Here is a 25,738-nt window from a genome sequence, read left to right as displayed (position 1 = left end):
CAACTGTCTTTATACCTATTTTTCTCTTAGATTTAAAGTAAATGGAAAACAACCTCAAGTCAACAAAACACAGAAATAGGAAATACTATTTTGTTAAAGATTGGCCCCATGAAAGAAAAATAAGGAAAGATAACATATCTGAAATCTTTCCAGATAAAAGGTAGTTAATAATCAAAGATAAATTGTAATCTGGTGTTTAACTGGTTTGTAATTTCTACAACTATCAGGAAGCATAGTAAAAGGGCCACGCGCAGTGGCTCACGCCTGTAATCCCAGCACTTTGGGAGGCTGAGGCGGGCGGATCACCTGAGGTCAGGAGTTCAACACCAGCCGGGCCAACATGGCGAAACCCCATCTCTACTAAAAATACAAAAATTAGCTGGGCTTGGTGGTGTGCGCCTGTAATGCCAGCTACTTGGGAAGCTGAGGTGGGAGAATCACTTGAACCTGGGAGGTGGAGGTTGCAGTGAGCCGAGATCATGCCACTCACTGCACTCCAGCCTGGGGGACAGAGTGAAACTCCGTCTTAAGAAAAAGGAAAAAAAAAAAAAGCATGGTAAAAGAAAAAAACAGTAAAAAAAAAAAAAAAAAAGAAACATACTAGTGTATTCCAATAGGAGAGACGGATATGTAGTAGTACTAAGAAGTATATATTTGCCTCTGAGCTTTGGAAGTGTACTCTAAACATAGGTATCTAAACTTCAGGGGACAAGATAATACAACTGCTCTCTCCACCCACAAAACAGACTGCAAATGTACACTGCCATAGAGGGATAATAATTATCTTCGGTGGCCAGGTGTGGGAATACCTTGTCAAGATATTATTTTTCGGCCGGGCACTGTGGCTCATGCCTGTAATCCCAGCACTTTGGGAGGTCAAGAGGGGTGGATCGCTTGAGATCAGGAGTTCAAGACCAGCCTGGCCAACATGGCAAAACCTCATCCTTACTAAAAATACAAAAAAGTAGCCGGGCGTAGTGGCACACGCGTGTAGTCCCAGCACTTTGGGAGGCCGAGGCGGGCGGATCATGAGGTCAGGAGATCAAGACCATCCTGGCTAACACGGTGAAACCGCATTTCTACTAAAAATACAAAAAATTATCCGGGCATGGTGGTGGGCGCCTGTAGTCCCAGGGGCTCAGGAGGCTGAGGCAGGAGAATGGCATGAACCCGGGAGGCGGAGCTTGCAGTGAGCCGAGATCGCACCACTGCACTCCAGCCTGGGCAACAGAGTGAGACTCCATCTCTTAAAAAAAAAAAACACAAAAGAAAAAAGATTATTTTTCATATTAGAATAAGATCAGCTGACCAAATATTAATATTAACTAAGGTACTTTTAAACATTGTAAAACATTGTTCCGATTCGATGAAAGTTGTACTCTCTAAAGATTTTAATAATTGGACTTGAGGTAATCTGTAACACTCGGGAAGAAAAATTAAGAACAGAGAAGATACATACTATAATACTTGACAGATTTTGAAAGCACTTAAAGCACTTATGGTCTCTTTTGGTGAAATCTCAATTACTTTAAAAAGCTATGAGTTTGCATTTTTCAGCTTCACTTTTTTTTTTTTTTTTTTCAAATTTCTTGCTTCATTGTCTATGTCTGTAGGATCCTTTTTAATCCCAGACAAAGCTGTATGGATAGTCAGGTACTTTAAATCTAAAGAGGGCAAGCAGCCAACTGAAGAATATGGCAACAAGACACATACCAGCCAGACACATCATCTTTCTCTTTATGATGGTCATCGTAGAGGTGGCAGCCTTGTCTAACAGCACCATTCCCAGGCTAACACACATATTAAACAGGGAAATAATGAATGTTTCTGCTGCAAACTGAGCCTGACTAAATTTACTGATATAATGTTTATGTCCTGTGTGAGGGTCCCTTTGGACATACGGTTCTCCTCTTATATAAGTCCACATTTGACCAGACGTCATCACAATCACAAAGCACAGAGTTAAAACTTCGCACAAAATTCTGCAAGAAATAGATTTCCTATTCCATTTCAAGAAATACCCAAGTCCACCAATGAGAGCCAAAAGTATCCCCGGCTTGAGGAGACCATGATAATTTGTAGGCTGTCTGATTCTGACGCTAACATGTGTTCTTTCTGCTACCCATTCAGCTATTTGGTCAGCAACAATATCCCTTCCTCTCAAATTATAAATGTCATCTGTTGTAAATTTCCATTGGGCAGAAAAGTGGAAGAAACTCGGAACTGACATTACCTGGAGCGCTTCAAAGACCTCAGGGCTTTCATCATAATCCACCATTGCAAAAAATACCTTTGTGGTGAATGCACCAGGGCGTTGATAGGAATTTGCCAAGATCTGAAATTCTTCAGCAGCACCTTTGCACATTACACATGAACTGAACTCGTGGAGAGCAGTAAGCATCACAATAACAGAATAGTTTTTTGGTGCATCTAATACAAAATGATAGAACATGGTGTCACTCATTCTCATCACTCTGTCTTTCTTGGTCCAATCCATCAGCTGGCTGACCTTTTTGGCCAACACCTTCTTCCATCGGGAAGGATGTGTAGGAACCCCGGGAGCCACGAATAACAGGGCCACCACTACGGTCAAAAGTAGACGCCAAAGGCACCACACTTCTGCCATATTTGCTTACTTCTTTGTGTTATACCACTGTTGCAAAATATGTAAGCCAAAATTTGATCATTTCTTCCTGCAATTAATTTGTCCAAGATTTTTTTCTTTCTGTCTTCTTCAATCCTGGTAAAGAGGCTATATCACAAATTCTTGTTCATGTCCAGTTTACAAGTCATATATTAGAGTTTACAAAATAATCTGTGGAAAAAAAATACTCTGTAATGAAGGGAGTTTGGGAAATAGTGTTCTGGCTTCAGTCCTGCTGAATGACAGACTTGCAATTAACAAATCAGGCCTGGCACGGTGGCTCACGCCTGTAATCCCAGTACTTTGGGAGGCCAAGCTGGGCAGATCACCTGAGGTCAGGAGTTTGAGACCAGCCTGGCCAACATGGTGAAACCCCGTCTCTACTAAAAATATAAAAATTAGCCAGGTGTGATGGCGCATGCCTGTAGTCCCAGCTACTCGGGAGGCTGAGGCAGGAGAATCACTTGAACCCGGGAAGGGGAGGTTGCAGTGAGCCAAGATCGTGCCACTGCACTCCAGCCTGGGCAACAGAGTAAGACTCTGTCAAAAAAAAAAAAAAACAACAAATAAAACAAAACAAAACAAAAACAACCCGAATGCCTGCTGGGCAGCAGCTGGATCCACTGTGAACACCTCAAACTGCTCAAAAACTGCTCAAAAGCCAACCTCATCCCCAAATTGCCTATCAAGCCCTTGGTTCTCTACTGTTCTTCCCATCCCCAAATTGCCTATCAAGCCCTTGGTTCTCTACTGTTCTTCCCATCCCCCAATGACGTTTTACAACTGAAGGACCCTTCTGGGACTTCTTTCCCCTGGGCCCAACTGCCTGGGTTTCAATTCAGGCTGTACCACTTGTTAGTGATGTAACCCGGGCACGTCCTCACGGGCCTGTGCCTCAGTCTCCCTGTCTGTAAAGTGAAGATGGTAACAGTACCCACCTCATAGTATCCGGTTCAGCAGAGCCCTCAGAACAGGACCAGGCCTACACATCTGTCTTCCTCTCTATCCCAGCACCCCACGAGAGGCAGTGTGGAGCACAGCAGAGTGTCCTCTGGGTGAGGCCAGAACGCCTGGGTTTCCCTCCCTGCTTTTTAGCAGTGTGTCTCTTTTGTTACCTAAGAAAGTGGGGACAATGCCCACCTCACCTATTAGTTGTGAAGATTAAATGTTAATATTTTTCCAACCCCTAGAAGTACTAGGCAGTACTAGACAATACAGTACTAGACAATAAGACACACATGATTTTTTTTCCCTTCTCTCTTTTTTTAAAGAAATGGTTGAATATTGAGCATTGCTTCTCTGGTTTTTTGTGTTTTGTTTTGTTTTGTTTTTTGAGACAGAGTCTCGTTCTGTTCCCCAGGCTGGAGTTCAGGGGCATGATATCAGCTCACTGCAACCTCCGCCTGCCAGGGTCAAGTAATTCTCCTGCCTCAGCCTCCCGAGTAGCTGGGATTATAGGCGTGCGCCACCAGAGCATTGCTTCTCATGCCCCAGTTACCTCTCTCAGGGCTGTGCTCTCTCCAAACATGATTATCATCCCTTGATCATTCCTTGTCTGACCTTCAAGATGGGCAAAGTTGTCGGGCAAGACAGAATATCCATCCATTGCTGGAGGGGACCTGCTGGGGAGTGCACCTGATTTTAATTTTAATTAATTAATCTATTTTTTGAGACGGAGTCTCACTCTGTTACCCAGGCTGGAGTGCAGTGGCACGATCTCAGCTCACTGCAACCTCTGCCTCCAGGCTCAAGTGATTCTCCTGCCTCAGCCTCCCAAGTAGCTGGGATTACAGGCACCTGCCACCACACCCGGCTAATTTTTGTATTTTTAGTAGAAACAGGGTTTTAACCACATTGGCCAGGCTGGTCTCGAACTCCTGACCTCAGGTGATCCACCTGCCTCAGCCTGCCAAAGTGCTGGGATTACAGGCGTGAGCCACCGTGCCTGGCCAAATTTCGTATTTTTTGTAGAGATGGGGTTTCGCCATGTTGCCCAGGCTGGTCTCCAACTCCTGGACTCAAGCGATCCACCTGGTCTCGGCCTCCCAAAGTGCTGGGATCGCAGGCCTGAGTCGCTGCGCCCAGCCTACTTTTTCTATGTACTGTTTGTTTGCTGGCAACTACTATGTTTCTGAGGCTGACCTTGAACTCCTAGCCTCAAGCGGTCCTCCCGCCTGGGCCTCTGGAGTAGCTGGGATTACAAGCGTGAGACCCTGCGCCTGGTTTCGCATTTTCTATCATGTCTATGCATACCTTTATCAAAATAAAATTATTTAAGCCGGGACAGTGGCTCACATCTGTAATCCCAGCACTTTGGGAGGCTGTGATGGGTGGATCGCCTGAGGCCAGGAGTTTGAGACCAGCCCGGGCAACATGGTGAAACCCTGTCTCTACTAAATTTTTTTTTTTAATTTAGCCAGGTGTGGTGGCACGCGCCTGTGGTCCCTGCTAACTCGGGAGGCTGAGGTGGGAGAATCGCTTCACCCCGGGAGGTTCAGGCTGCAGTGAGCCGAGACTGAGCCACAGCACTCCAGCCTGGGCGACAGAGCGAGACCCTGTCTGAAAAGACAACAAATGTTCATTTAATTTGTAAATCAAGTGAAAGCGCTGCCCTGATGCCCCCCACCTCTCCCAGGCTCTGCCGGCCGCCCCTCGCCTACCCTAAAGGCCTCCGGGGACGCCGCCCGCCGCCGCCGCGGTTGCCAAGCGAAGCGCGCAGGCCGCGTTGGCCGCGGGGGGGGGGGGGGAGGGGTGGTTGCCTAGCAACCGGTGGTGCCAAACACTGGCGCTCAGAGCGGGGGGCGCGGAGAGCGAAGCGGGAAAGGAGCTAAGGGAGCTAGGGAAGCGGGGGCTCCCCCTTCCTCCGCGCCGGACCGGGGTACTGATCTAAACCAAAGGCGATCATCCTGCGGAGGGGAAGAAAGGGGTTCGGCGGGGAACCGGACTGACCCCAGCTCCTCCCACGGGGCCCTCCCCGTCCGGCCTCCCCCTCCAACAGTAGGCGAGGGCGGAGGGGCGGGAGGGCGTGGCGGCTACCAGACGAGGAGGGGGCCGCCCCCCAGCTCCCCAGTGCCAACAGGCACGCGTCCCTGGAGAGAGAACAGGGCTCCTGCCCTTAGATCCCCCACGGGGACTGGCCCGCAGCCTGGGGAAGAAAGGAAAGGAAGATCAACAAGGCATGGTTGGCTGGGGTCAGGTGTGGAAAAAGCATTAAGGGCTATTTTTTTCTGCCATCCTCCTACCCCCCAGGCATTTGGCACTTCACACACACTTCGAGGCTTCCGGGACTCCATTATTCCTTTTTACCTGCTCCAGGACCTGCAAGTTCCAGGGGTTTGTGTCCGCCCGGGGAAAGGAGTGAGGGAAACTTAGTTAATGCCTCACACAAAGTTGAGTAAAGCAAGGGCTGTCTCCAAGCAGGCTTCCAGCAGGACGGGGCTCGGAGCAAAATGGACAGGAACAAGTCCTGCGCAGGGAGCGTGTGATCCAGGAGACGGTCTCCTGAAAGGTCTCCCGCAGCTGTGTTTTCCCTCTGCAGGTGGTGTCTGTGAACAGACCTACGAGTTTCTGACCCTTCTGGTTTCTGTGCCATGGCCACGCTGAGCGTCAAGCCAAGTCAGCGCTTCCAGCTGCCCGACTGGCACACTAACAGCTACCTGCTATCCACCAATGCCCAGCTGCAGCGAGATGCTTCCCATCAGATCCGCCAGGAGGCCCGGGTGCTCCGCAACGAGACCAACAACCAGGTTGGGGACAGGAACTCAGCTGGGTGGGCAAAGGGATAGCCCCCAACCCCTTGACACCCTCTTTATTTGGCCCTGTCTCTCTCAGACCATTTGGGATGAACATGACAACAGGACTCGACTGGTGGAGAGGATTGATACTGTCAACCGGTGGAAGGAGATGCTGGACAAGTGTCTGACAGATTTAGATGCCGAAATCGACACCCTGACACAGGCAGGGAGCCAGGACTGGGTGCCTGGGGGCTGCTGCCAAAACCTCCCCTCCTTCCCCACAGCTGGGTTGGGAAGCCCTTGATGGGGGGGTCATGAGTGGCATGTCCATCCGAGTCACTGGCCCCCGATAAAGTGGGGACAAGCACTATTTCCCCATGGATGGCTCCACCAGCACCCCTGCCCCCTCTTTTCTTTTCCTTTTTTTTTCTTTCTTTCTTTTTTTTTTTTTTGAGACAGCGTCTGGATCTGTTGCCCAGGCTGGAGTGCAGTGGTGCGATCGCAGCTCACTGCAACCTCCGCCTCCTGGGCTCAAGCGACTCTCCTGCCTCAGCCTCCTGAGTAAAGTAGCTGGGACTACAGGCGTGCGCCATCATTCCCAGCTAATTTTTGTATTTTTAGTAGAGACGGGGTTTCACCATTTTGGCCAGGCTGTTCTCGAACTCCTGACCTCAATTGATCCACCCGACTCAGCCTCCCAAAGTGCTGGGATTACAGACGTGAGCCACTGTGCCTGGTCCCACCCTCTTTTCTAGATGAAGGAGTCAGCAGAGCAAAACCTGCAGGCCAAGAACCTGCCTCTGGACGTGGCCATTGAGTGCCTGACCCTGCGGGAAAGCCGGCGAGACATTGATGTGGTGAAGGACCCTGTGGAGGATGAGCTGTATAAAGAGGTGGAGGTCATCGAGGCCACCAAGAAGGCCTTGCAACAGAAGGTCAGCCAGGCCTTCGAGCAGCTCTGGTAAGGGAGAGGCAGGTTGTTCGCATGTTCATGGGCCCCTGGAGGCTATGTGCCTTCAATGTGGAACACACGTATTGTGGATGAGAAGCAACTGGCTCTCGTGCTACATTTTGGCCCTCTGGTGCCTGTGACAGAAACCACTAATCAATTGTAGCACTTTTCCCACTGCCTGGACATGGGCTCAGAATACTTCTCACGACCCTGCCCTGGGCAGCCGGTATCCACTGATTGGAAGCATGAGAGGTGACACCCGTTTGCCACCACCCCTGAGTAGCTCCTGTGAGTGTGTGTGTATGAGCCTTTGTGAGTGCAGCTACATCCGTGTGCCCCGCAGGTGTGCAGGGCTCATAGGGGTCAGCATTTTCATCCGATTTTCATCCTGTGGGTGTGTAGGGCGCGTGGGGGCAGCATTTTCATCCGATTTTCATCCTGTGGGTGTGTAGGGCGCGTGGGGGCAGCATTTTCATCCGATTTTCATCCTGTGGGTGTGTAGGGCGCATGGGGGCAGCATTTTTATCCTACAGTGTGTAGGGCGCATGGGGGCAGCATTTTTATCCTACAGTGTGTGGGGCGTGTGGGGGCAGCATTTTCATCCAGCTGTGCTGCTCTTGGTCTCAGCGGCTGAAGCTCCATTGTCTTCTGCTGGGAAGGGTCACCCCAGCCTCCTCTTCCTGTGGTGTCTCCTTAGTACGGTGAGGCCTGCCTCTGGCCCTTAGGGGATGGTCCTGATGGAGTCTGCGCTTTCCCCAGCCTCTTGCAGGAAGTCCGACAGCAGCTCAACTCCGACCATCGAGGCAAAATGGAGACACTAGAGATCGACAGAGGCTGTCTCTCTCTCAACCTCAGATCCCCAAACATCTCGCTGAAGGTTGACCCCACACGTGTCCCTGATGGGTAAGAAGAGTGTTTCAGCCAGTCTCTTCTCCTCCCCTCCCAGGCCACACCCTCATGACCCCCATTTTCCCTGCCACCTGCAGCTCCACCACACTCCAGCAGTGGGATGACTTCAGTCAGTTCAACAAGAACCGAGCGGAGGCTGAGATGAAGGCAGCCACAGAGCTGAGGGAGGCCATTGCTCTAACTATTGCTGAGGTGACGGGCCACCCACAGCTAATGGATGGTCCCAGTGTGCGCTCAGCCCTTATCTTCTGTTCCCTGCTGTGCATGTGGCCCCCTGCCCCTCGCTTGAGTAATATCCTCAGGCAGCCCTGAGTGTAGACCCTCCCCTTGCCCTGTGTTTTCTCCTTCAGACCAACAACGAGCTTGAAGCCCAGAGAGTTGCAACGGAATTTGCCTTCAGGAAGCGGCTGCGGGAGATGGAGAAAGTGTACAGTGAGCTCAAGTGGCAAGAGAAGAATGTGAGCGTCTCCCGGGGCCTGGACTTCCTGCTGTGGGATGAGGAGCCGCATGCCCCCACCAGGAGGCACTGGACCAGGCGTGCACGTGAGTCCAGCAGGTGGAAACCAGTCACTCTGTCCCCTGCAGACCTTGGAGGAGATCGCTGAGCTGCAGGAGGACATCCGGCACCTGGAGGAGGATCTGCGCACAAAGCTCCTGAGCCTGAAGCTGTCCCATACCCGGCTAGAGGCCAGAACCTACCGGCCCAACGTGGAACTCTGCCGAGACCAGGTGAGAGGGTGTCCCAGCGGGGCACGGGGCCCCTAGCCAAGGTTTTCTCATATTCCTGATGGAGCAAGGGTGCTGCTGTCACGGGGCAGCACTCAGGTAAAGGACAGTGTGGCTGACTTGGAACTCCCAACCCCTCTGCCTCCAGGCACAGTACGGCCTCACCAACGAGGTTCACCAGCTAGAGGCAACCATCGCTGCCCTGAAGCAGAAGCTGGCACAAGCACAGTAGGTCTGGAGAGTGGGCGGAAGGAGCAGTGAGACGCTGCCCACCAATGGGGCCTCTTGCTGCCTGCTGGCTCCCTGGGGCTGTCTTCCTGACTGAAGGCTGTGCACGCAGCCCAGGCCTCTCAGTCTCATGGGGACTGTGGGGTTGTCCATGTCCTTCCCTAGGGACGCACTGGACGCCCTGTACAAGCACCTGGCCCGGCTGCAGGCTGACATTGCCTGCAAGGCCAACTCCATGCTGCTGGATACCAAGTGCATGGACACACGGCGCAAGCTGACTGTGCCTGCTGAGAAGTTCGTGCCTGAGGTGGACACCTTCACACGCACCACAAATCGCACCCTGAGTCCACTCAAAAGCTGCCAGCTGGAGCTGGCCTAGCCTTGGAGGACTGCAGGAGGAGGGCAGGGTTGGGTGGGCAATGGAAGCGGGGAGGAGAGAATGAATGGAATAAATGCAGAGGATCTCAGGCCGGCTGTTCTCTGCCCCACTGTATGTAGCCAGCAGGGAGACGGTTCTTGGACACCCTCCCGTCTATGGAGGAGCAAAGATGGGGAACACCATTCCCCCGAACTCCATGTACCAAATCCAGTTCTTTCCCTCCCCTCAGGGCACCCCTCTCTGGGCTTGGGTCAGCACTCCTGGGCTCCAGCAGCGCGGCCTCTACCTGGCTGTGTCCCAGTTGGCCCCTGGTCCGCCCTCCTGATGCTTAAGGGAGGCCCACAGAGGGCAAGGGCCCGGTGGGAGGGCTTGGGGGTGGTCCCGGCCTCGGTGGGGAGGGCCGGCTAGGGGTGCGGAGTTAGGGTTGCTCGCCTGCGGAAGGCAGTGTGGCCTGCAGTGATCCAATGGTCTGGCTCAGTGCCCATCCCCCGGGGACCCCATAGTGGCCTTCCCACCCAGTTAGCCCAGTGGTGAGGAGCGGAAAGAACCGGGACTCAAAGCACAGGCTGGCGGGAACTGCGCGGCGCCGCGACTCCGGGCCGCTGGGCGGCGCTGTGGGCCTGGCGGCGGAGCGGAGATTCTAGGCCCCGGGGAGCGCTGCGGGCCGGGAGTAGTGAAGCTGCGAGGGTGGCACTGGAAGTGGCGAGCAGTCTGCGCGCGGATGGCGGCAGCGGCGATGGCGGCAGCGGCTGGTGGAGGGGCTGGCGCGGCCCGCTCCCTCTCGCGCTTCCGAGGCTGCCTGGCTGGCGCGCTGCTCGGGGACTGCGTGGGCTCCTTCTACGAGGCCCACGACACCGTCGACCTGACGTCAGTCCTGCGTCACGTCCAGAGCCTGGAGCCGGACCCCGGAACGCCCGGGAGTGAGCGGACAGGTGGGCGGGGCCGAGCGCAAGTCAGAGGCCGTGCTGGAGGGAGGCGGAAGGGGCGCGGAGCCTCCGGGGGCGACGGGTCGGGGGTGCGCGGGGATGAGGCTGCCGAGGGCACCGGGGCCAGAGCCGGATGACCCGCAGACAGCTTGAAGTCAGCGAGTGGCCAGTGCGATCTCCGGCCTTAGACGTCTGGCCCCGAACATCCCGTGGTCGGCGCGTGGCAGCACCAGGGCCTCAACCGTGCAGGGTGTGGATAAACCCATCGTAAGTTGAAAATACCTGAAGTGGAAAGTGCGCTTTCAGCTTAGACGACCGTTTTATCTGGACGCAGCCCCATCGGACGTCGAGGAGCCTATGAATGCGTATCAGCGTTATCAGCCGAAAAAAACTTAAGTTGAACCATCCTAAGCCGGGGACTGTCTGTCCACCCTTGCCGACTTGACCTGTTTTTCCCGGTTCTCTAGAGTCAGTATACCACCAGCCCGTTCTCCACCCCGCAAGGCGTGCTTTGGAAGCCTGACTCTAATCGCATCCTCCCCCGCCTAAAACCCTGCTGTGATTTCCCATTACCCTTAGTACAGAGCCACATTCCTTACCGTGTCCGACGTGGTCCGGCCCTCCCACACGTCTGCAGTTTCGTCTTTCGCCAACCTTGGCCTTGCTTTCTGCTCTTTAGTTCCTCACACCATGATTCCTCTAGGCCAGGCGTTTGCATGCGCTGTCTCGCCTGTAAAACTAACTTCCCTTCCCTTGTGCGCTCAGATCCCGGCTCAGGTAGCAGGTGTGAGGTCAAGCAGAGAAGGTGAATCTTCTTGGAGAGCAGGTAGCACAGTAAGAAGAAAGGGCCATGGTCAGAACCCTGGAGAACACCGGTAATTAAGAGGGAGGGAGGGAGGGAGGGAAGGGGACTAGGGAAGGAAAGAGTTTGATAGGAGGAGAAGCAGGAGTGGCTATCAACGAAACCTAGGAAAAGAATTTCAAGATGAAGACACTGGTCACTGGTGGTGTGCTACAGAGAAGTGAAGTAGGGGGAAATCTGGATCCAGAAACCATCATTTTCAATCTGGGTATGGTGGCACACACCTGTAATCCCAGCTACCCCGGAGACTGAGGTGGAAGGATCATTGCTTAAGTCCAGGAGTTCGAGACTAGCCTGGGCAACATGGCAAGATCCTGTCTATAAAAAAGAAAAAAACAAAAAGACTGGAGCTGCAAGGATGGCAGCCACAAGGGGATGGAAGTTTTCTTTCAGAAATCAGCAGATCAAAGCATGATGTAGGCTGATAAGAAATAAATACATAAAATAGCAGCAGGACTGACTTGGAATAAAGAATTGCTGAAAATCCCAATGCTGAGATCCTAAGGCTTCCCAGGCCCATGAAAGTGAATGGGAGTGAGAAACTGACTTGAGGTCATTTTAGATGTGGTAACTCTAAAACATGAGTAGAGGCTGGGCGCCGTAGCCACAACTGTAATCCCAGCGCTTTGGGAGAGGCCACTTGAGCCCAAGAGTTTGAGACAGCCTGGCAACAGGATGAAACTACGTCTCTACAAAAAAAAAAAAAAAGCCAGGCATGGTGGTGTGCACCTGTAGTCACAGCTACTCGAGAGGCTGGGGCAAGAGGCTCCTTGAGCCTGGGAGGTCGAGATGGAGTAAGCCATGGTCGTACCACTGCACTGCAGCCTAGGCAACAGAGTGAGACCCTGTACCAAAAAAATAATATAAACTAAAATAAAAGGTGAGCAGGGCCAGGCACAGTGGCTCATGCCTTTAATCCCAGCTCTTTGGGAGGCCAAGGCAGGAGGATTGCTTGAGCCCAGGAATTCAAGACCAGTCTGGACAACAGAGTGAGACCCTGTCTCTACAAAAAAATAAAAGTAGCTGGGTGTGATGATGCATGCCTGTAGTCCCAGCTACTTGAGAGGCTGAGGCAGAAGGATAGCTTGAGCCCAGGAGTTCAAGACTGCAGTGAGCCATGATTGCACCAGTGCACTCCAGTCTGGGCAACAGAGCGAGACTCTGTCTCCAAAAAAAGCAAAAAAAAAAAACAAAAAAAAACAAAGGTGAGCAGGAGGCTCTCATCCTCCCTCCTCTCCCCACAGAAGCCTTGTACTACACAGATGACACAGCCATGGCCAGGGCCCTGGTGCAGTCCCTGCTAGCCAAGGAGGCCTTTGACGAGGTGGACATGGCTCACAGGTGAGGGGGATGGTCCTGGGCTGAGGCAAACCAGGTGAGAAAGTTATTGCACCCCTTGACCAGAGGAATGACATCTGTGCATGTCCGCGCCCCCAACCCTCCACAGGAGCCTGTGTCTGGCTGGCACAGCTTCCCAAGCTACAACAGCAGCACTGCTGGTGCAGGCTTCTTAGGCCCCCGAGGCTTTCTCTTTTTCCAAACCAGCCTCGATTTCTTCTCTCCCAACCCTTAGAGGCATCTTATAAATCCCAATTCTGTCTCCCCTTCTGTCCCCTAGATTTGCTCAGGAGTACAAGAAAGACCCTGACAGGGGCTATGGTGCTGGAGTAGTCACTGTCTTCAAGAAGCTCCTGAACCCCAAATGTCGCGATGTCTTTGAGCCTGCCCGGGCCCAGTTTAACGGGAAAGGCTCCTATGGCAATGGAGGTGCCATGCGGGTGGCTGGCATCTCCCTGGCCTATAGCAGTGTCCAGGATGTGCAGAAGGTATTCAGGGCGGGCTGGCTTCTGGGCTGTCCCTTCCCTCTTCCGCAGCAGGGTTTCTGTGACAGCAGGTTTCCTCCTCCCTAGTTTGCCCGGCTCTCGGCCCAGCTGACACACGCCTCCTCCCTGGGTTACAATGGCGCCATCCTGCAGGCCCTGGCTGTGCACCTGGCCTTGCAGGGCGAGTCTTCCAGCGAGCACTTTCTCAAGCAACTCCTGGGCCACATGGAGGATCTGGAGGGTGATGCCCAGTCTGTCTTGGATGCCAGGGAGTGAGTATGGTGCTGGAGGTGTGTGGTGTGGGTATGTGGGTGATCCAGGGGGCCTCTGGCATTGCCGCAAACTGTAAACCTTCCTTAATTGCAGACCCTAGGGAGGCATGGCAGAAGTCCGTTTATCTTGTCTATGTTTCAAGGCTCTCAGGGTCCCAGAGAACAAAACGACCTGCTCACCGCAGCCCTGTCCCACCTCTTGTCAGGGCACCTGTGCCTGGCTGGCAGCCTGACCACATCCCTGCTCGTTCTCACATGCAGCCCTCTCCCCTGCCCGCGCCACCACCCTGCTAGCTCTGACCTCCCTGAAATCTCCCCCAAACCACAGGTTGGGCATGGAGGAGCGTCCGTACTCCAGCCGCCTGAAGAAGATTGGAGAGCTTCTAGACCAGGCATCGGTGACCAGGGAGGAAGTGGTGTCTGAGCTAGGTGAGTGGGTCTGCCTGGGATTGTCTCTCCCTCTGTCGTCCTTCAGGGTCGGTCTTGGGCTCAGGGGAGCATGGAGTCATGCCTGCCGTCACATTGTACCCTGGGCTGCTGTGACACACAGAGTCAATGGCAGGGTTGAGCTCAGTGCTTCTTGCTCTGAAGCTACAGCACCCTCAGCCTTGTGGATCACTGTCCCCAGAAATGGCAGCTGGCCACTAGTTGTAAAAATGTTGATAATGGATTTTATTTGTCTAGCATCTGTACTGGGCGCTGTGCAGAATGCTTCACAGACACGATCTCGCTTCATCCTCACAACAGCCCTGTCAGAGAGTTGCTAACGTTACTCCCTGTCTGCTTAAGGAGTTGAATCTGGGAGCAGGAAGCTTAGCGGTCCCCTAGGTAACTCTCCCAGTCACGCAGCCAGTATGTGGTGGAGCCAGGATTTGAGCCCAGGTGGTCTAACTGTAGAGCCTGAGATCTTAGTCACAGCCTGCTTGAAGCCGAGAGTGCTGACTTGTGTCAAATGGTAGGAGGCCTGGGGATGCATGGAGCCCCTCTAACCTGGCTTCCCCACAGGGAATGGCATTGCTGCCTTTGAGTCGGTACCCACTGCCATCTACTGCTTCCTGCGCTGCATGGAGCCGGACCCTGAGATCCCTTCTGCCTTCAATAGCCTCCAAAGGACTCTCATCTATTCCATCTCACTTGGTGGGGACACAGACACCATTGCCACCATGGCTGGGGCCATTGCTGGTGCCTACTATGGGATGGATCAGGTGCCAGAGAGCTGGCAGCAAAGCTGTGAAGGCTACGAGGAGACAGACATCCTGGCCCAAAGCCTGCACCGTGTGTTCCAGAAGAGTTTATGAGGGCTGCAGCTGTTGGGGCTCTGCCAGGTCCCCTGGGACCAACTACAGCTCCAATCAGAAACCCTGACCTTCCTTGAGTGTGGCTCCCCACTTTTCCTGCATTGTGGAGCTGACTGAGTACACCGGTGAGGCTGGGGTCTCTTCAGGGGAGGTCACTGGAACAGTGAGCAGGGGACCGGTGCCTCACTGGTGCTGGGTCTCTGGTTTGCTGCAGAGCCGTAGGACACTCCTGGCTCCTCAGTAGGACAGACAGACCCAGGCGGGTTTATTTTGGAGGGGTACTTGTGGCATTTTCCTGTATTGTCTTGGACATGGGATGTGGGGAGGTGGAAATGATGAGCAGCAGCATCATTTCTCCCTGTTGGGTTTTAGCCAGTTTGCCAGCAAGCGCATCCTAGCAGGGTCCCCGAGCAGCAGGTTGTGTGGATGAAGGGACAGGCAGTTGCATCCAGCTGATCTAGGCCACACCTGGCTCTTGGCTGCCATGTGGCTTATTAACAGCTTCCAGTGGAAGTCGCAATAAACAGTTTTTGGTAAATCTCACTACTGTTTCTTGTTTCTCCTGCCCTGAATGGATTCTCCCCTGCCAGCCTGATCTCTGAAGACTAGTGCCTTTGTCTGCGCTGCACTGTCGTAGAAGCTGGGGCCCCAAGGCCATGAGCTGCTGTGTTGCCAGGCACTCCAGCTGGCTGTGTGTTCAGCCAGGAAGGGCACAGCAGGTATGGTCTGGTGGCTTTTCCTGTTAGAGATCACTCAAAGTGGCCCAGGCTGCTGGGCCGAGTGCTTTGCCAGAGGCAGTGGGTAGGAACAAGCCAGATTTTTCTGTTCTCAGAGCCTGACTTCCCCAAACAGGAGCTAGGCCCAGCTGGGCCAGGAACAGGAACCCTGTAGAAGGATCCAGAGGGCCCTGCTATCATCAGACTACCAACCTTTGGGTGGGGAGAGCACCATCACAGGGGCCCCGGGTGGACTGAGTGCCGTGTGCCTCCTCCTGTATCTTGGGACCAATCAAAAGCGTTTCCCTGCAAGGAAGTTTTACACAGCATGTTTTTAGAGATGGGGTCTCACTCTATTGCACAGGCGATCCTCCCACATCGGTTCCTAAGTATCTGAGACTAGCATCCATTCTGAAGAAAGGAAAATTGAAAGGGGGAAGATGCCTCCCCTCAAACTCCAGGGACATTCTCTGAGCATCCAGCCTTAGTGGCTAGCCAAGCATGCGCAGTCTGCAGCTGCCCTGCGGTTTCAGCACTGTCGGGCAGATCTGTTTTAGTGAAGATAGGGTTCTGGCCAGGCTGACTCTTCAAAACACGGATTGCTTCAGGTCTGCCACCCAGAGCCCCAGCGCCAGGGACAGATATTTCGTGGCTGAGCATGGCAGGCTGTGAGCAGGTGCTTTCCGCCCAGGACAGCTCCCCCAGCCTGTCTTCAGCACTGGGCCTGACACTAGCCCGGCCCTTAGGAGCAAAGATTCATGATTTTATTCATAATTTGTATCAGATGTTGAAACTTGGCCCTCGGACTACTGAGCCAGCTATCATGCTCCACTAGCCCTGAGAGCTTGCAGGAATATTCCAGTAAAGATTGAGCCATTGCCGCCAGCTCCAGCCACTACCTGCCTTTGGTTTCTTAAAATGCCTCCTGGCATTTGCCTGGCGCATGGCCTCAGCAGCTTACTAGCATCAGGCATTTGTGATGTGGTGGTGACAGAAATCCAGGTTAGGGAGCTGGTGAGGCGTGCATGATCCTTAAGAGCAGGCACACGAGCCCCAGAGAGCTTCCTGGATGCCTTACAGAACCCAGAGGCTTGAGATACCTCTGCGTCAGTATCAGTTTCAGCACAGTGCTGTTTTATACAACAGGTTTTATTGAGGATGTGTCAATACAGTTAACATGGTTGCTTGTCTTTTCAAAAAGAAGTGCCATTTTCTTTGATTCCCGAGTGCATTTTTCCTGAATGTTCTGTGATACAGGGCACATGATAGGTATGTAGAGAGCTAAGCTTCCTATACCAAGTTAGAAGTGAAATGACTAGTGGAAAACATTTAAACTTTAATCTTAAAAAAAAATAGGAATCAATATAAAAATGCACAAGGTAATGTCGTTTTCATAGTTAAAATCTGACATTGTTTATCAAAGCTAGTCAGTTAAGTGGACACCTGCAACTCAAATCCCATAAACATTTTAGAAACGCCAACCACCCCTCCTGAAAGGTTTGAGGAATGAAATTTGGCAGAAGCTCAGCTCTGTGAAATAGCTCCCATTTTTTTTCTTGGGACCCTACTTAGTTCCGTGGGCTCCCATTGGGAGCTGATTAATTTCTGCCAGTCAGAACCCATCCCTAACACATCAGATGATAGTGGCTTTGACCTAGGGAAGAAGAGGTTGAGCAAAGAACCCCCACTAGGTATGGTTTGAGAGTACTTAGTTGGTTTCCTTAGGCGTTAGGTAGTAAGAAATCCACCAGGAACCCCAGCCAAAACCTTTTCAAGTGTCACTTGGGCAGATTTGGGTTTTCATTTCTCCTTTTGAAGAAGTGAGTAAACAGCCTGTTTTGTTTGGAGAAGTTGTGGGCAGGGGAGGAGGGTTGGCAAGGAGCCTGAAGGAACCCACTGCTCAGCCAGTCAGAAGTCAGCAGCCATCCTCCATTTTCAACATGGACCGCCTGGACACGGCCAGACTTGGAGCAGTGCAACAAGATCACAGAGCGAATGATCCCAGTTCACACTTGGTAAAGGGAGTGGGGCTGGCCTGGCAAGGGCCGAGCGCGAGGCCCTGCAGCTGCGGGGAAAGTGGCCATCTTTGCACGGGCAGGAATGTCCACCACTCCCAGCACTCATCTCAGCCTTATCCACTCAGCTTGAACTAGGGACTGAGGGGTTGGGAGGGGCATCCTGCCTGTTTCCTGCAGAGGAGCTCTGATCGGGGAAAATGGCAGAAACGTCCAGAGCCAACTCATTCCAAAGGGACCTGATGGCACCCTTTCTCTCCCAGCCTTAGCCTCCTGGGCCCTAGTCCTGCTTAGAACAGGAAATTGGAACCAGAGGGTGGAAGGAGAGGAAGCCCCCACAGATGAACCCCTCTCATACACACATACACCCACCATATGGTTCTTATTAAGGAAAAGGAAGTGGGAGCCGTCTTCATCCCCCAGCTCGCGTTCACCTTGTTCAGAGGGCCAAACGAGAGGGGCTCTGCCTTGGGGATACCTGGCAAGGATCCTCTTACAATTTTGTATTGAGAAAACCAGCCCGGCCCGCAGCAGGTGGAAGGGGAGAAAGGGAAGAGTGCTCATGTTTGCTGATGGTCAATTCTGCCTCCACCATCATCTGCACTAGATACTTCTAGACACTTCACAGAGGTTGATCTTTCTGGCCTGTAGGTGTCCCAGGGGCCTCTGTGCTGCCCTCAAACTAAACAGCCAGAGCTGGCGGGGGCAGCCCAGGAGAGACGGGGATGAATGTGAAGAGCTGCCTCCTGCCCCAGGTCTGTGCCCCAAGCCCTCACAAACTGCCTTCCCCATGGCTGCCACTGTGAAAGGGGGTTGCCCTTTCCCAGGGCAACAGGCACTGTACCCACCATGGACATGTCTGATGCCACAGCATCACCATGGGAGCTGCAGTCCTGGCAGGGTGTCCACACTCGCCACCTCGATGGTCCCCTCTTCTCCCTTTCCCTTGGAGGAAAACCCCACAGTCCTTAGTCCACTGTCATATGCTGGAGGTCCCGGGGGAGCTGGAGGAGCCCCAGCCAAGGTCTATGAGGGATGCTGTGCCCCATTCCTCCAGCAGGTGCCATCAGGGAGCCGGTGGGAAGGGCTGTCTCCCCACGTGGCGGGGTGGGGAGTAGAGCTCCCTCTCAGCTCCTTCAGGGCCCAGCAGAGGCCAGGACTCACAAGGGGCTGGGCTGTGTGCCCCAGGGCCCATGGGGTGCAACCCTGACACTGCACAGACATTTGGGGGAAAGAAACTCAGGCCAGCCCCTTCCAGAAACAATCTCAGCCTGCATGCAGGGAGAAAGCAAGTTAGTCTCCTCGGGCCAAGGCCACGGCCGCCTCTGTTCAGCTTTTGTTTTTTTTTTTTTCCGGGAGGTTCTTTGTAATTGAAAAGGTCGCTCTACCACTAAAGAGGAGGAGGCCAGGGCAGCAGGGCCCCCCGCGGGTTATGTGGGGCAGAGCAAGAATCCTGAAAAGGAGGAGTGGATGTACTCTGTGGAGTAGAGGCCGTTGGCCTGGTCCGATGGCATCTGCACCCAGACCTGGTCGTTGGGCCGCAGCTGGAGCACGGCCCCGCCAGATGCCTGGTCCAGGTAGCCCTTCTTGTACTCATCGTAGGTATAGGTGGCCGGCACGTTGTTCTTGTACAGGGCCACCCACACATTGGTGCCCTTGACGTGCACATGGTAAGCAAAGTAGTAGACGCCGCCCACAGGGCAGGTGAAGATGCCAGTGGCTGGGTTGTAGCCGCTGTGGCCATTGTAGAGAGTCCGGTCAAATTTCACGGGCATGCCCGAGGCGGGGAAGGGCGAGGTGAGCACTGCAGTGAAGGCAGGTGTGGCATGGGCAGACAGCTCGCCCAGCCCAAACTGTGGCTTGCCCCCCTTGCCCAGCACGGCACCCTCCACACCGCCGTTGGGCAGGTGCAAGCCTGCGATGCCAGTCTCATCGAAGGCCCCAGGGGCACCAGGGGGTCCTGGGGGCCCGGGAGGCCCGGGAGGGCCCGTGATTCCGGGGGAGCCAGGGACCCCTGGGGGCCCCGTGGGCCCAGCCGTGCCAGGTTCCCCTGCTCTCCCCTCTCCAGGGGGCCCTGGCAGGCCTGGTTCACCCTTCAGGCCTGGCAGGCCTTGGGGCCCAATAGGGCCAGCTGGACCCTGGAGTCCTGGGATTCCTGAGGGACCCCTCAGTCCAGGCTGCCCAGGGAGCCCCAAGTCACCTTTCTGCCCCAGGGCTCCTGCCACCCCTGGTCCTCCAGGGCGACCCGTGAAACCCGGCTCACCCTTGGGCCCAGTTGGTCCAGGGGGTCCATGGGCCCCAGGAAGTCCCCTCTCACCTGGGACTCCTGGTTTCCCAGCCAGGCCACTAGGACCCTGGTCACCTCGAATGCCAGGCACTCCTGGGGGTCCTCCAGGCCCTGCCTCACCCTTAGGCCCAGGGGGCCCACGTCTGCCAGGAAGCCCTGCAGACCCAGGAAGTCCAGGGGGACCCCCAAGACCCTGTGGGCCCTGCTCCCCTGGCTCCCCATCCTCCCCTGGCTCACCCCTGTCCCCCAAGAGTCCTGGGACTCCAGCTGGGCCCCTGTCCCCCTTGGGGCCTGGCAGTCCTGGCATCCCATAGCCAGTGGGGCCTATCAGCCCAGGGGGGCCCCGGGTCCCTGGCTCCCCTTTGGCCCCTGATGGGCCCTGTGGTCCTGGCAACCCTGCTGCCCCTGGGACTCCCACACCATCTACTCCAGGGGGTCCTTTTGGGCCCACAGCTCCTGGCTCCCCCCTGGGGCCTGGAACTCCAGGAGGCCCAGACTCACCCTTGTCTCCTGGGGCCCCAGGAAGCCCATCCAAACCGGGTTTGCCTAAGCCAGCTGGACCAGGGAGGCCGGGGGGGCCGGGGGCACCCCCCTGCCCTGGGGCCCCAGGCAGCCCGGGCTGGCCGACTCCATTATCCCCCTTGAGGCCTCGATCACCTGGGGGCCCAGGCTCCCCCTGAGGCCCTGGTTCCCCCTGGAATCCAGGGGGCCCTGGCACCCCCTGGGCACCTGGTTTTCCAGGGATAGTAATGCCTGAGGGGCCCGGGAGGCCAGGGGGTCCTGGGGGCCCCCGGAGGCCCTGGTCCCCTCGTATTCCTGGCTCCCCCCGAAGCCCTGGCTGCCCTGGTGGCCCGACCTTGCCAGGGAGCCCTGGGGGACCAGCCTTGCCCATCCGAGAGAAGCCAGGGGGGCCAGCAGGGCCAGGCTGCCCATGGAGTCCTGGCTTTCCTGTGCCTGGTTTTCCTGGGAAGCCAGGGGGGCCAGGGGGACCCCGAGGCCCGGGCTTCCCGGGGGGGCCGGGCTCTCCCTTCAGGTCCATCGGCAGCAGTGGTAGAGGCATTTCTGAGAAAGAAAGAGAAGAGGGCAGTCAGGGGCCAGAACTGTGGGGACAGGGGTACCCCATCTACCCGTTCCTCCATTCCAGTATGAGGTACACGGGAGAGGAAGAATGGGGCTGCCCCTCCCTGCTATCATGGAAGACGGGGTTTGGGGGTGGTCCAGGGGCCATCTTGGGGGCAACAGGGTGTCCTCCTCAAGGGCTCCTAACACCCAACCTACCTAGGCTGGGCCTCCTCCATGAGCCTGGCTGATTCTCACCCCTCACCCCTGCATGACCTGAAGGTGGAGTGGCCACCAGGTGGCACTAGCAGCCCACCTTAGAGCCCGTGGGAGCAGAGCCCCACCTCCCAACTTCCCAGTTCATCTCCCCCTTGGAAGACCACCTGTGCCAGCTAACTGCACCGTTTCCAGGCCCTCTGGGGTATTAGGAAAAACAGTGAAGGTGGGAAGATTGGTGGGGAATGAGGGGCTGTGGGGGGCGCCTGAGGATCTGATGGCTGTCAGGGAGGCAAGGGATTTGGGAGTTGGGAGCGATTTGAGGCACTGTGGGGTGAGGAGGCTCTCACCCAGGTACTGGCCTTTGCCCTCACGGAAGGGCGGTCCCACAGGTCCTTTCTGCATGGGCTGGATGTACTTCACCGCGGCATAGCCCGCTGCCCCACCGGCCCCGCCACCAGAGGACGCCCGCGGCCCACACCCCAGCACCAGCACCAGTAGCAGCAGCAGCAGCGAAGACAGGGGTGTCAGAGTCCCCCGCATGGCGTCCGTGGATGTGCTGCAAAGAAGAACAGAGAAAGTCATCAAGCCAGCCCTGGGTGGTTTGGCACCAGGCCTGAGGTCACCAAAAGATCAGAATTTAGAGATTACACTTGAGATTTTAGTCAAAAGGCTGAGAAGCAATTCCGAATTTAGATATTATTCACAAGCAATTTTCAAAGTCGCGGGGGTCTGCATAAGCCACCTCCTAAACTTCTTCAGACCCTGCCTGTGGTTGTTCATCACCCCCACCATCTCTGAGGGCCCAGCCTCCCCAGGACAGCAGCCTCCTCAAAACCAGCCAGTCACTTTCTGCAGCCGGGTGTGCCTTCTAGAGCAGTCTGACCTCCCCTGCTAAAAACTCTTGGATGTCAACACCCATTTCCATTGCTGGGCCAGCTCTCTGCCAGGCACGAGGCTGAGCTCTTTAGGGACATGAATTCACTTATGCTCAGAACATTTTAACAAGTTATTATTATTGTCATCTCCATTTTCCAGATGATAAAACTAAAGCAAAGGTCTTGAGGAAGCCAGAGCTGGGATTTGTCTTAGGTCTGTCTGACTGCACCTTCTGCTGATGCCCATCTGGACTCTCTGCCACCCGCCTTTGGGATCAAGTCTATGGCGCTTAGCATAGCCTTCAAGGCTTTTTTTTTTTTTTTTTTGAGACAGTTTTGCTTGCCCAGTGCAATGTGCAATGGCGCCATCCTGGCTCACTGCAACATCCGCCTCCCAGGTTCAAGCGATTCTCATGCCTTAGCCTCCCAAGTAGCTGGAATTATAGGTGTGTGCCACCACGCCTGGCTAATTTTTGTATTTTTAGTAGAGATGGAGTTTCGCCATGTTGGCCAGGCTGGTCTCGAACTCCTGACCTCAGGTGATCCGGCTGCCTCAGCCTCCCAAAGTGTTAGGATTACAGGCATGAGCCACCGTGCCCAGCCTAAACTCAAGGCCTTTCTAACCTACTCTGTGCCTGTGTCTCCAACTCTATTGCCTGCTATCCCTTTCTCTGCCCCTCATCTCCCCACACCTCCACCCAGTAAACCAGAACTTGAAGTTCCCAGGCATTGGGCACCTTAACACTTCTGGCCTTTGCGCCTGCTATTTCTCTGCCTGTAATGTTATTTTCCTCCCCTACTCATCTTTTATGGCCCTGGGAAGTTGTCATCCCTTCCTCTATGAAGCCTCATTTCTTTGTGCCCTGACCTATGCCTGTCACAGCATTTGGCTCAACTCAGAGAACAAAGCCTGGGTGGGGAAGAAGCACAGGCTCTGGAACCAGCCAGGCAGGCTTCCCCTTCCCCTTCCCAGCTGCGGGAGCCTAGGCAGGAGGTCTCCTCATCCATGAAATGAGAGAGGATGTCCACACAATAACCTGTATGTGAATGTTCATAATAGCGATAGTCACAGCAGCCAAAAGTAGAGACAACACAAATGTCCATGGACAAATAAAATGTGGTATCACCATACAATGGAATATTACTCAGCAATGAAAATGAATGAAGTACAGGCTGAGCATGGTGGTGTACACCTGTAGTCCCAGCTACTCCAGAGGCTGAGGTGGGAGGATCGCTTGAGCCCTGAGTGTAAAACCAGCCTGGGCAACATAGCAAAACCCCAAATTTAAAAATATATCTATAAATAGGCTAAGCACAGTAGCTCACGCCTGTAATCCCAGTACTTTGGGAGGCAGAGGTGGGTGAATTGCTTGAGCCCAGGAGTTTGAGACCAGCCTGGGCAACCTGGTGAAACCCCGTCTCTACAAAACAAACAAACAAAAAATTAGCTGGGTGTGGGCGTGCTGTGGTCCCAGCTACTCAGGAGGCTGAAGAGGGAGCCCAGGAGGTGGAGCCCAGGAGGTGGAGGTTGCAGTGAGCTGCACTCCAGCCTGGGCGACAGAGTGAGACCTGGTCTCAAAATATATATATATATATATATATATGGAAGGAAGTCCTGACACCTGCTACAACACAGATGAATCTTGAAAACAGTGAAAAGCGAGATATGGAATGTACATGTTGTGTGATTCCATTTCTATGAAATGGCCAGAATAGGCAAATCCATAGAGACAGGAAGTGGATCAGTGGTTGCCTAAGGCTGGGGCGGGGAGGAGATGGGAAGTGAGGACTAATGGGCACAGCCTCGGCCTCCCGGGCTCAAGTAATCCTCCCACCTCAGCCTCCCAAGTAGCTGGGACCACAGGCATGTGCCACCATGCCTGGCTAATTTTGTCTATTTTATGTAAAAACAGGGTCTCACTGTGTTGCCTAGGCTGGTCTCAAACTCTTTTAGGGAAGATGAAAATGTTCAAAAATTGATTGTGGTGATAGTTGCACAGCTCTATGAACACGGTAAAAAAAAAACACTGAATTGTACACTGAATGGGCCAATTGTATGATGTGTGAATTATATCTCCATAAAGCTGGGTTGTTTTTGTTTTTTTTTTTTTTTTGAGATGGAGTCTCACTCTGTCTCCCAGGCTGGAATGCAGTGGTGCCATCTCAGCTCACTGCAACCTCCGCCTCTCAGGTTCAAGAGATTCTCCTGCCTCAGCTTCCTGAGTAGCTGGGATTACAGGGGCCCGCCACTACACCCAGCTAATTTTTTGTATTTATAGTAAAGATGGGGTTTCACCATGTTGGCCAGGCTGGTCTCAAACTCCTGACCTCTAGTGATCTGCCTGCCTCAGTCTCCCAAAGAGCAGGAATTACAGGCATGAGCCAGCCTAAAGCTGTTATTTTATTTGTTTTTTGGATACACAGTGTCACTCTGTTGCCCAGACTGGAATACAGTTGGCACAATCATGGCTCACTGCAGCCTCGGCCTCCCGGGCTCAAGTGATCCTCCCACCTCATCCTCCCAAGTAGCTGGGACAACAGGCACATGCCACCATGCCTGGCTAATGTTTTCTATTTTGTGTAAAGACAGGGTCTCACTGCTTTGCCTAGGCTGGTCTCAAACTCCTGGGCTCAAGCAGTCCTCCCACCTTGGCCTCCAAAAGTTCTGGGATTATAGGCATCAGCCACCATGCCCAGCCAGAAAGTTTTTTTGATTTTGTTTTTTGAGACAGGGTCTTGCTCTGTTGCCCAGGCTGGAGTGCAGTGGCAGAATCACAGTTCACTGAAGCCTCAACTTCCTGGGCTCAGTGATCCTCTCACCTCAGCCTCCGGAGAAGCTGGAACTACAGGCATGCACCACCATGTTCAGCTATAAAAAGAAACTTTTTTGTACAGACGAGGTCTCACTTTGTTGCCCAGGCTGGTCTCGACCTCCCAGGCTCAAGTGCTCCTCCCACCTCAGCCTCCAGAGTAGCTGGGGCCACAGGCACACACCACCATACCTGGCTAATTTTTTCTATTTTTTGTAGAGACAGGGTTTCACCATGTTGCCCAGCCTGGTCTCGAACTCCTGGGCTCAAGTGATCCCCTCGCCTCAGTTTCCCAAAGTGTTGGGATTATAGGCGTGAGCCACTGAGCCACACCTGTTTTGTTTTGTTTTGTTTTGTTTTGTTTTTGAGACGGAGTCTCGCTGTGTCACCCAGGCTGGAGTGTAAGCTCACTGCAAGCTCCGCCTCCCAGGTTCACGCCATTCTCCTGTCTCAGCCTCTGCAGTAGCTGGGACTACAGGCGCCCGCCACCATGCCCGGCTAATTTTTTGTATTTTTAGTAGAGACGGGGTTTCACCATGTTAGCCAGGATGGTCTCGATCTCCTGACCTCGTGATCCGCCCGCCTCGGCCTCCCAAAGTACTGGGATTACAGGCGTAAGGCCAACATCTGTGGTTTTTTTGTTTTGTTTTTGTTTTTTTTTGTTTGTTTGTTTTCTGTTTTTTGTTTTTTTGAGACAGAGTTTTGCTCTGTCACCCAGGCTGGAGTGCAGTGGCACAGTCTCAGCTCACTGCAACCTCTGCCTCCTGGGTTCAAGCAATTCTCCTGCCTCAGCCTCCTGAGTAGCTGGGACTACAGGTGCGTGCCACCACGCCCAGCTAATTTTTGCATTTTTAATAGAGATGAGGGTTCACCATGTAGGCCAGGCTGGTCTCAAACTCCTGACCTCAGGTGATCCACCCGTCTCAGCCTCCCAAAGTGCTGGGATTACAGGCGTAAGCCACCACACCCGGCCCCCACCTGTTATTTTTTTAAAGTGAGTTAGC

At 54.0% G+C, this 25,738-nt stretch overlaps 4 protein-coding genes across 19 annotated transcripts in view; 2 read left to right on the top strand and 2 right to left on the bottom strand.

The window, feature by feature from the left end:
- Nucleotides 1-1,373: 1,373 nt before the first annotated feature.
- Nucleotides 1,374-5,432, bottom strand: LOC129040994 (magnesium transporter protein 1-like). Of its 10 annotated transcripts, none has more exons than XR_008503757.2 (4): nt 5,305-5,382; nt 4,143-4,263; nt 3,583-3,789; nt 1,374-2,815 (listed from the first exon to the last, which is right to left on the bottom strand). XR_008503757.2 is itself a non-coding variant. In XM_054496023.1 (3 exons), the coding sequence occupies exon 3, from the start codon at nt 2,624-2,626 to the stop codon at nt 1,622-1,624; it is 1,005 nt and encodes a 334-aa protein (XP_054351998.1). In that variant the 5' UTR covers nt 2,627-2,815; nt 4,143-4,263; nt 5,305-5,382; the 3' UTR covers nt 1,376-1,621. The 10 variants fall into 10 exon arrangements, 2 of the variants coding, with proteins under 2 accessions (XP_054351998.1, XP_054352007.1); XR_008503755.1 differs by having other exon boundaries at nt 1,376-2,815; nt 3,583-3,759; XR_008503756.2 differs by having other exon boundaries at nt 1,382-2,815; nt 3,583-3,759; nt 4,143-4,266; nt 5,305-5,432.
- Nucleotides 5,396-9,660, top strand: TEKT2 (tektin 2). Of its 4 annotated transcripts, none has more exons than XM_054495967.2 (10): nt 5,396-5,522; nt 6,183-6,390; nt 6,476-6,601; nt 7,134-7,339; nt 8,090-8,233; nt 8,317-8,431; nt 8,590-8,697; nt 8,825-8,968; nt 9,114-9,193; nt 9,359-9,660. In XM_054495967.2, exons 2-10 carry the CDS (start codon nt 6,235-6,237, stop codon nt 9,570-9,572), a joined length of 1,293 nt encoding a protein of 430 aa, XP_054351942.1. In that variant the 5' UTR covers nt 5,396-5,522; nt 6,183-6,234; the 3' UTR covers nt 9,573-9,660. The 4 variants fall into 4 exon arrangements, with proteins under 4 accessions (XP_054351942.1, XP_054351962.1, XP_054351973.1 ...); XM_054495987.2 differs by having other exon boundaries at nt 5,426-5,641; XM_054495998.2 differs by having other exon boundaries at nt 5,432-5,840.
- Nucleotides 9,661-10,077: 417 nt separating this feature from the next.
- On the top strand, nt 10,078-15,296 carry ADPRS (ADP-ribosylserine hydrolase). 2 transcript variants are annotated; one of them, XM_054496009.2, is made up of 6 exons: nt 10,078-10,504; nt 12,605-12,701; nt 12,979-13,186; nt 13,271-13,455; nt 13,784-13,884; nt 14,461-15,296. In XM_054496009.2, exons 1-6 carry the CDS (start codon nt 10,294-10,296, stop codon nt 14,751-14,753), a joined length of 1,095 nt encoding a protein of 364 aa, XP_054351984.1. In that variant the 5' UTR covers nt 10,078-10,293; the 3' UTR covers nt 14,754-15,296. The 2 variants fall into 2 exon arrangements, with proteins under 2 accessions (XP_054351984.1, XP_063521958.1); XM_063665888.1 differs by having other exon boundaries at nt 10,493-11,373.
- A 1,304-nt stretch (nt 15,297-16,600) lies between these two features.
- Nucleotides 16,601-25,738, bottom strand: part of COL8A2 (collagen type VIII alpha 2 chain) — a 31,292-nt gene continuing 22,154 nt past the window's right edge. For all 3 annotated transcript variants that reach the window (XM_054495956.2, XM_063665878.1, XM_063665881.1), the window contains 2 exons: nt 21,397-21,605; nt 16,601-20,833 (listed from right to left, as the gene is read on the bottom strand). In XM_054495956.2, the coding sequence (XP_054351931.2) occupies nt 18,915-20,833; nt 21,397-21,605 (2,128 nt within the window). In that variant the 3' untranslated portion in view covers nt 16,601-18,914. The remainder of the gene's footprint in view (nt 20,834-21,396; nt 21,606-25,738) is intronic.

The sequence above is a fragment of the Pongo pygmaeus genome, chromosome 1, assembly GCF_028885625.2.
Source record: "Pongo pygmaeus isolate AG05252 chromosome 1, NHGRI_mPonPyg2-v2.0_pri, whole genome shotgun sequence".
Taxonomy (NCBI): domain Eukaryota; kingdom Metazoa; phylum Chordata; class Mammalia; order Primates; family Hominidae; genus Pongo; species Pongo pygmaeus.
Note: the sequence above shows the minus strand (reverse complement) of the source record. Positions and strands in the feature narration are given on the sequence as shown.

What these genes read in the sequence shown, in the direction of transcription:
- TEKT2 (XM_054495967.2), top strand. Translation starts at nt 6,235, where the DNA reads ATGGCCACGCTGAGCGTCAAGCCAAGTCAGCGCTTCCAGCTGCCCGAC. An exon ending in TTGCTCTAACTATTGCTGAG is followed by an intron (nt 8,432 to 8,589) that starts GTGACGGGCCAC and finishes TTTCTCCTTCAG; the next exon opens with ACCAACAACGAGCTTGAAGC. An exon ending in TGGAACTCTGCCGAGACCAG is followed by an intron (nt 8,969 to 9,113) that starts GTGAGAGGGTGT and finishes CTCTGCCTCCAG; the next exon opens with GCACAGTACGGCCTCACCAA.
- LOC129040994 (XM_054496023.1), bottom strand. Translation starts at nt 2,626, where the DNA reads ATGGCAGAAGTGTGGTGCCTTTGGCGTCTACTTTTGACCGTAGTGGTG.
- ADPRS (XM_054496009.2), top strand. Translation starts at nt 10,294, where the DNA reads ATGGCGGCAGCGGCGATGGCGGCAGCGGCTGGTGGAGGGGCTGGCGCG. An exon ending in GAGGTGGACATGGCTCACAG is followed by an intron (nt 12,702 to 12,978) that starts GTGAGGGGGATG and finishes TCTGTCCCCTAG; the next exon opens with ATTTGCTCAGGAGTACAAGA. An exon ending in GTGTCCAGGATGTGCAGAAG is followed by an intron (nt 13,187 to 13,270) that starts GTATTCAGGGCG and finishes CCTCCTCCCTAG; the next exon opens with TTTGCCCGGCTCTCGGCCCA.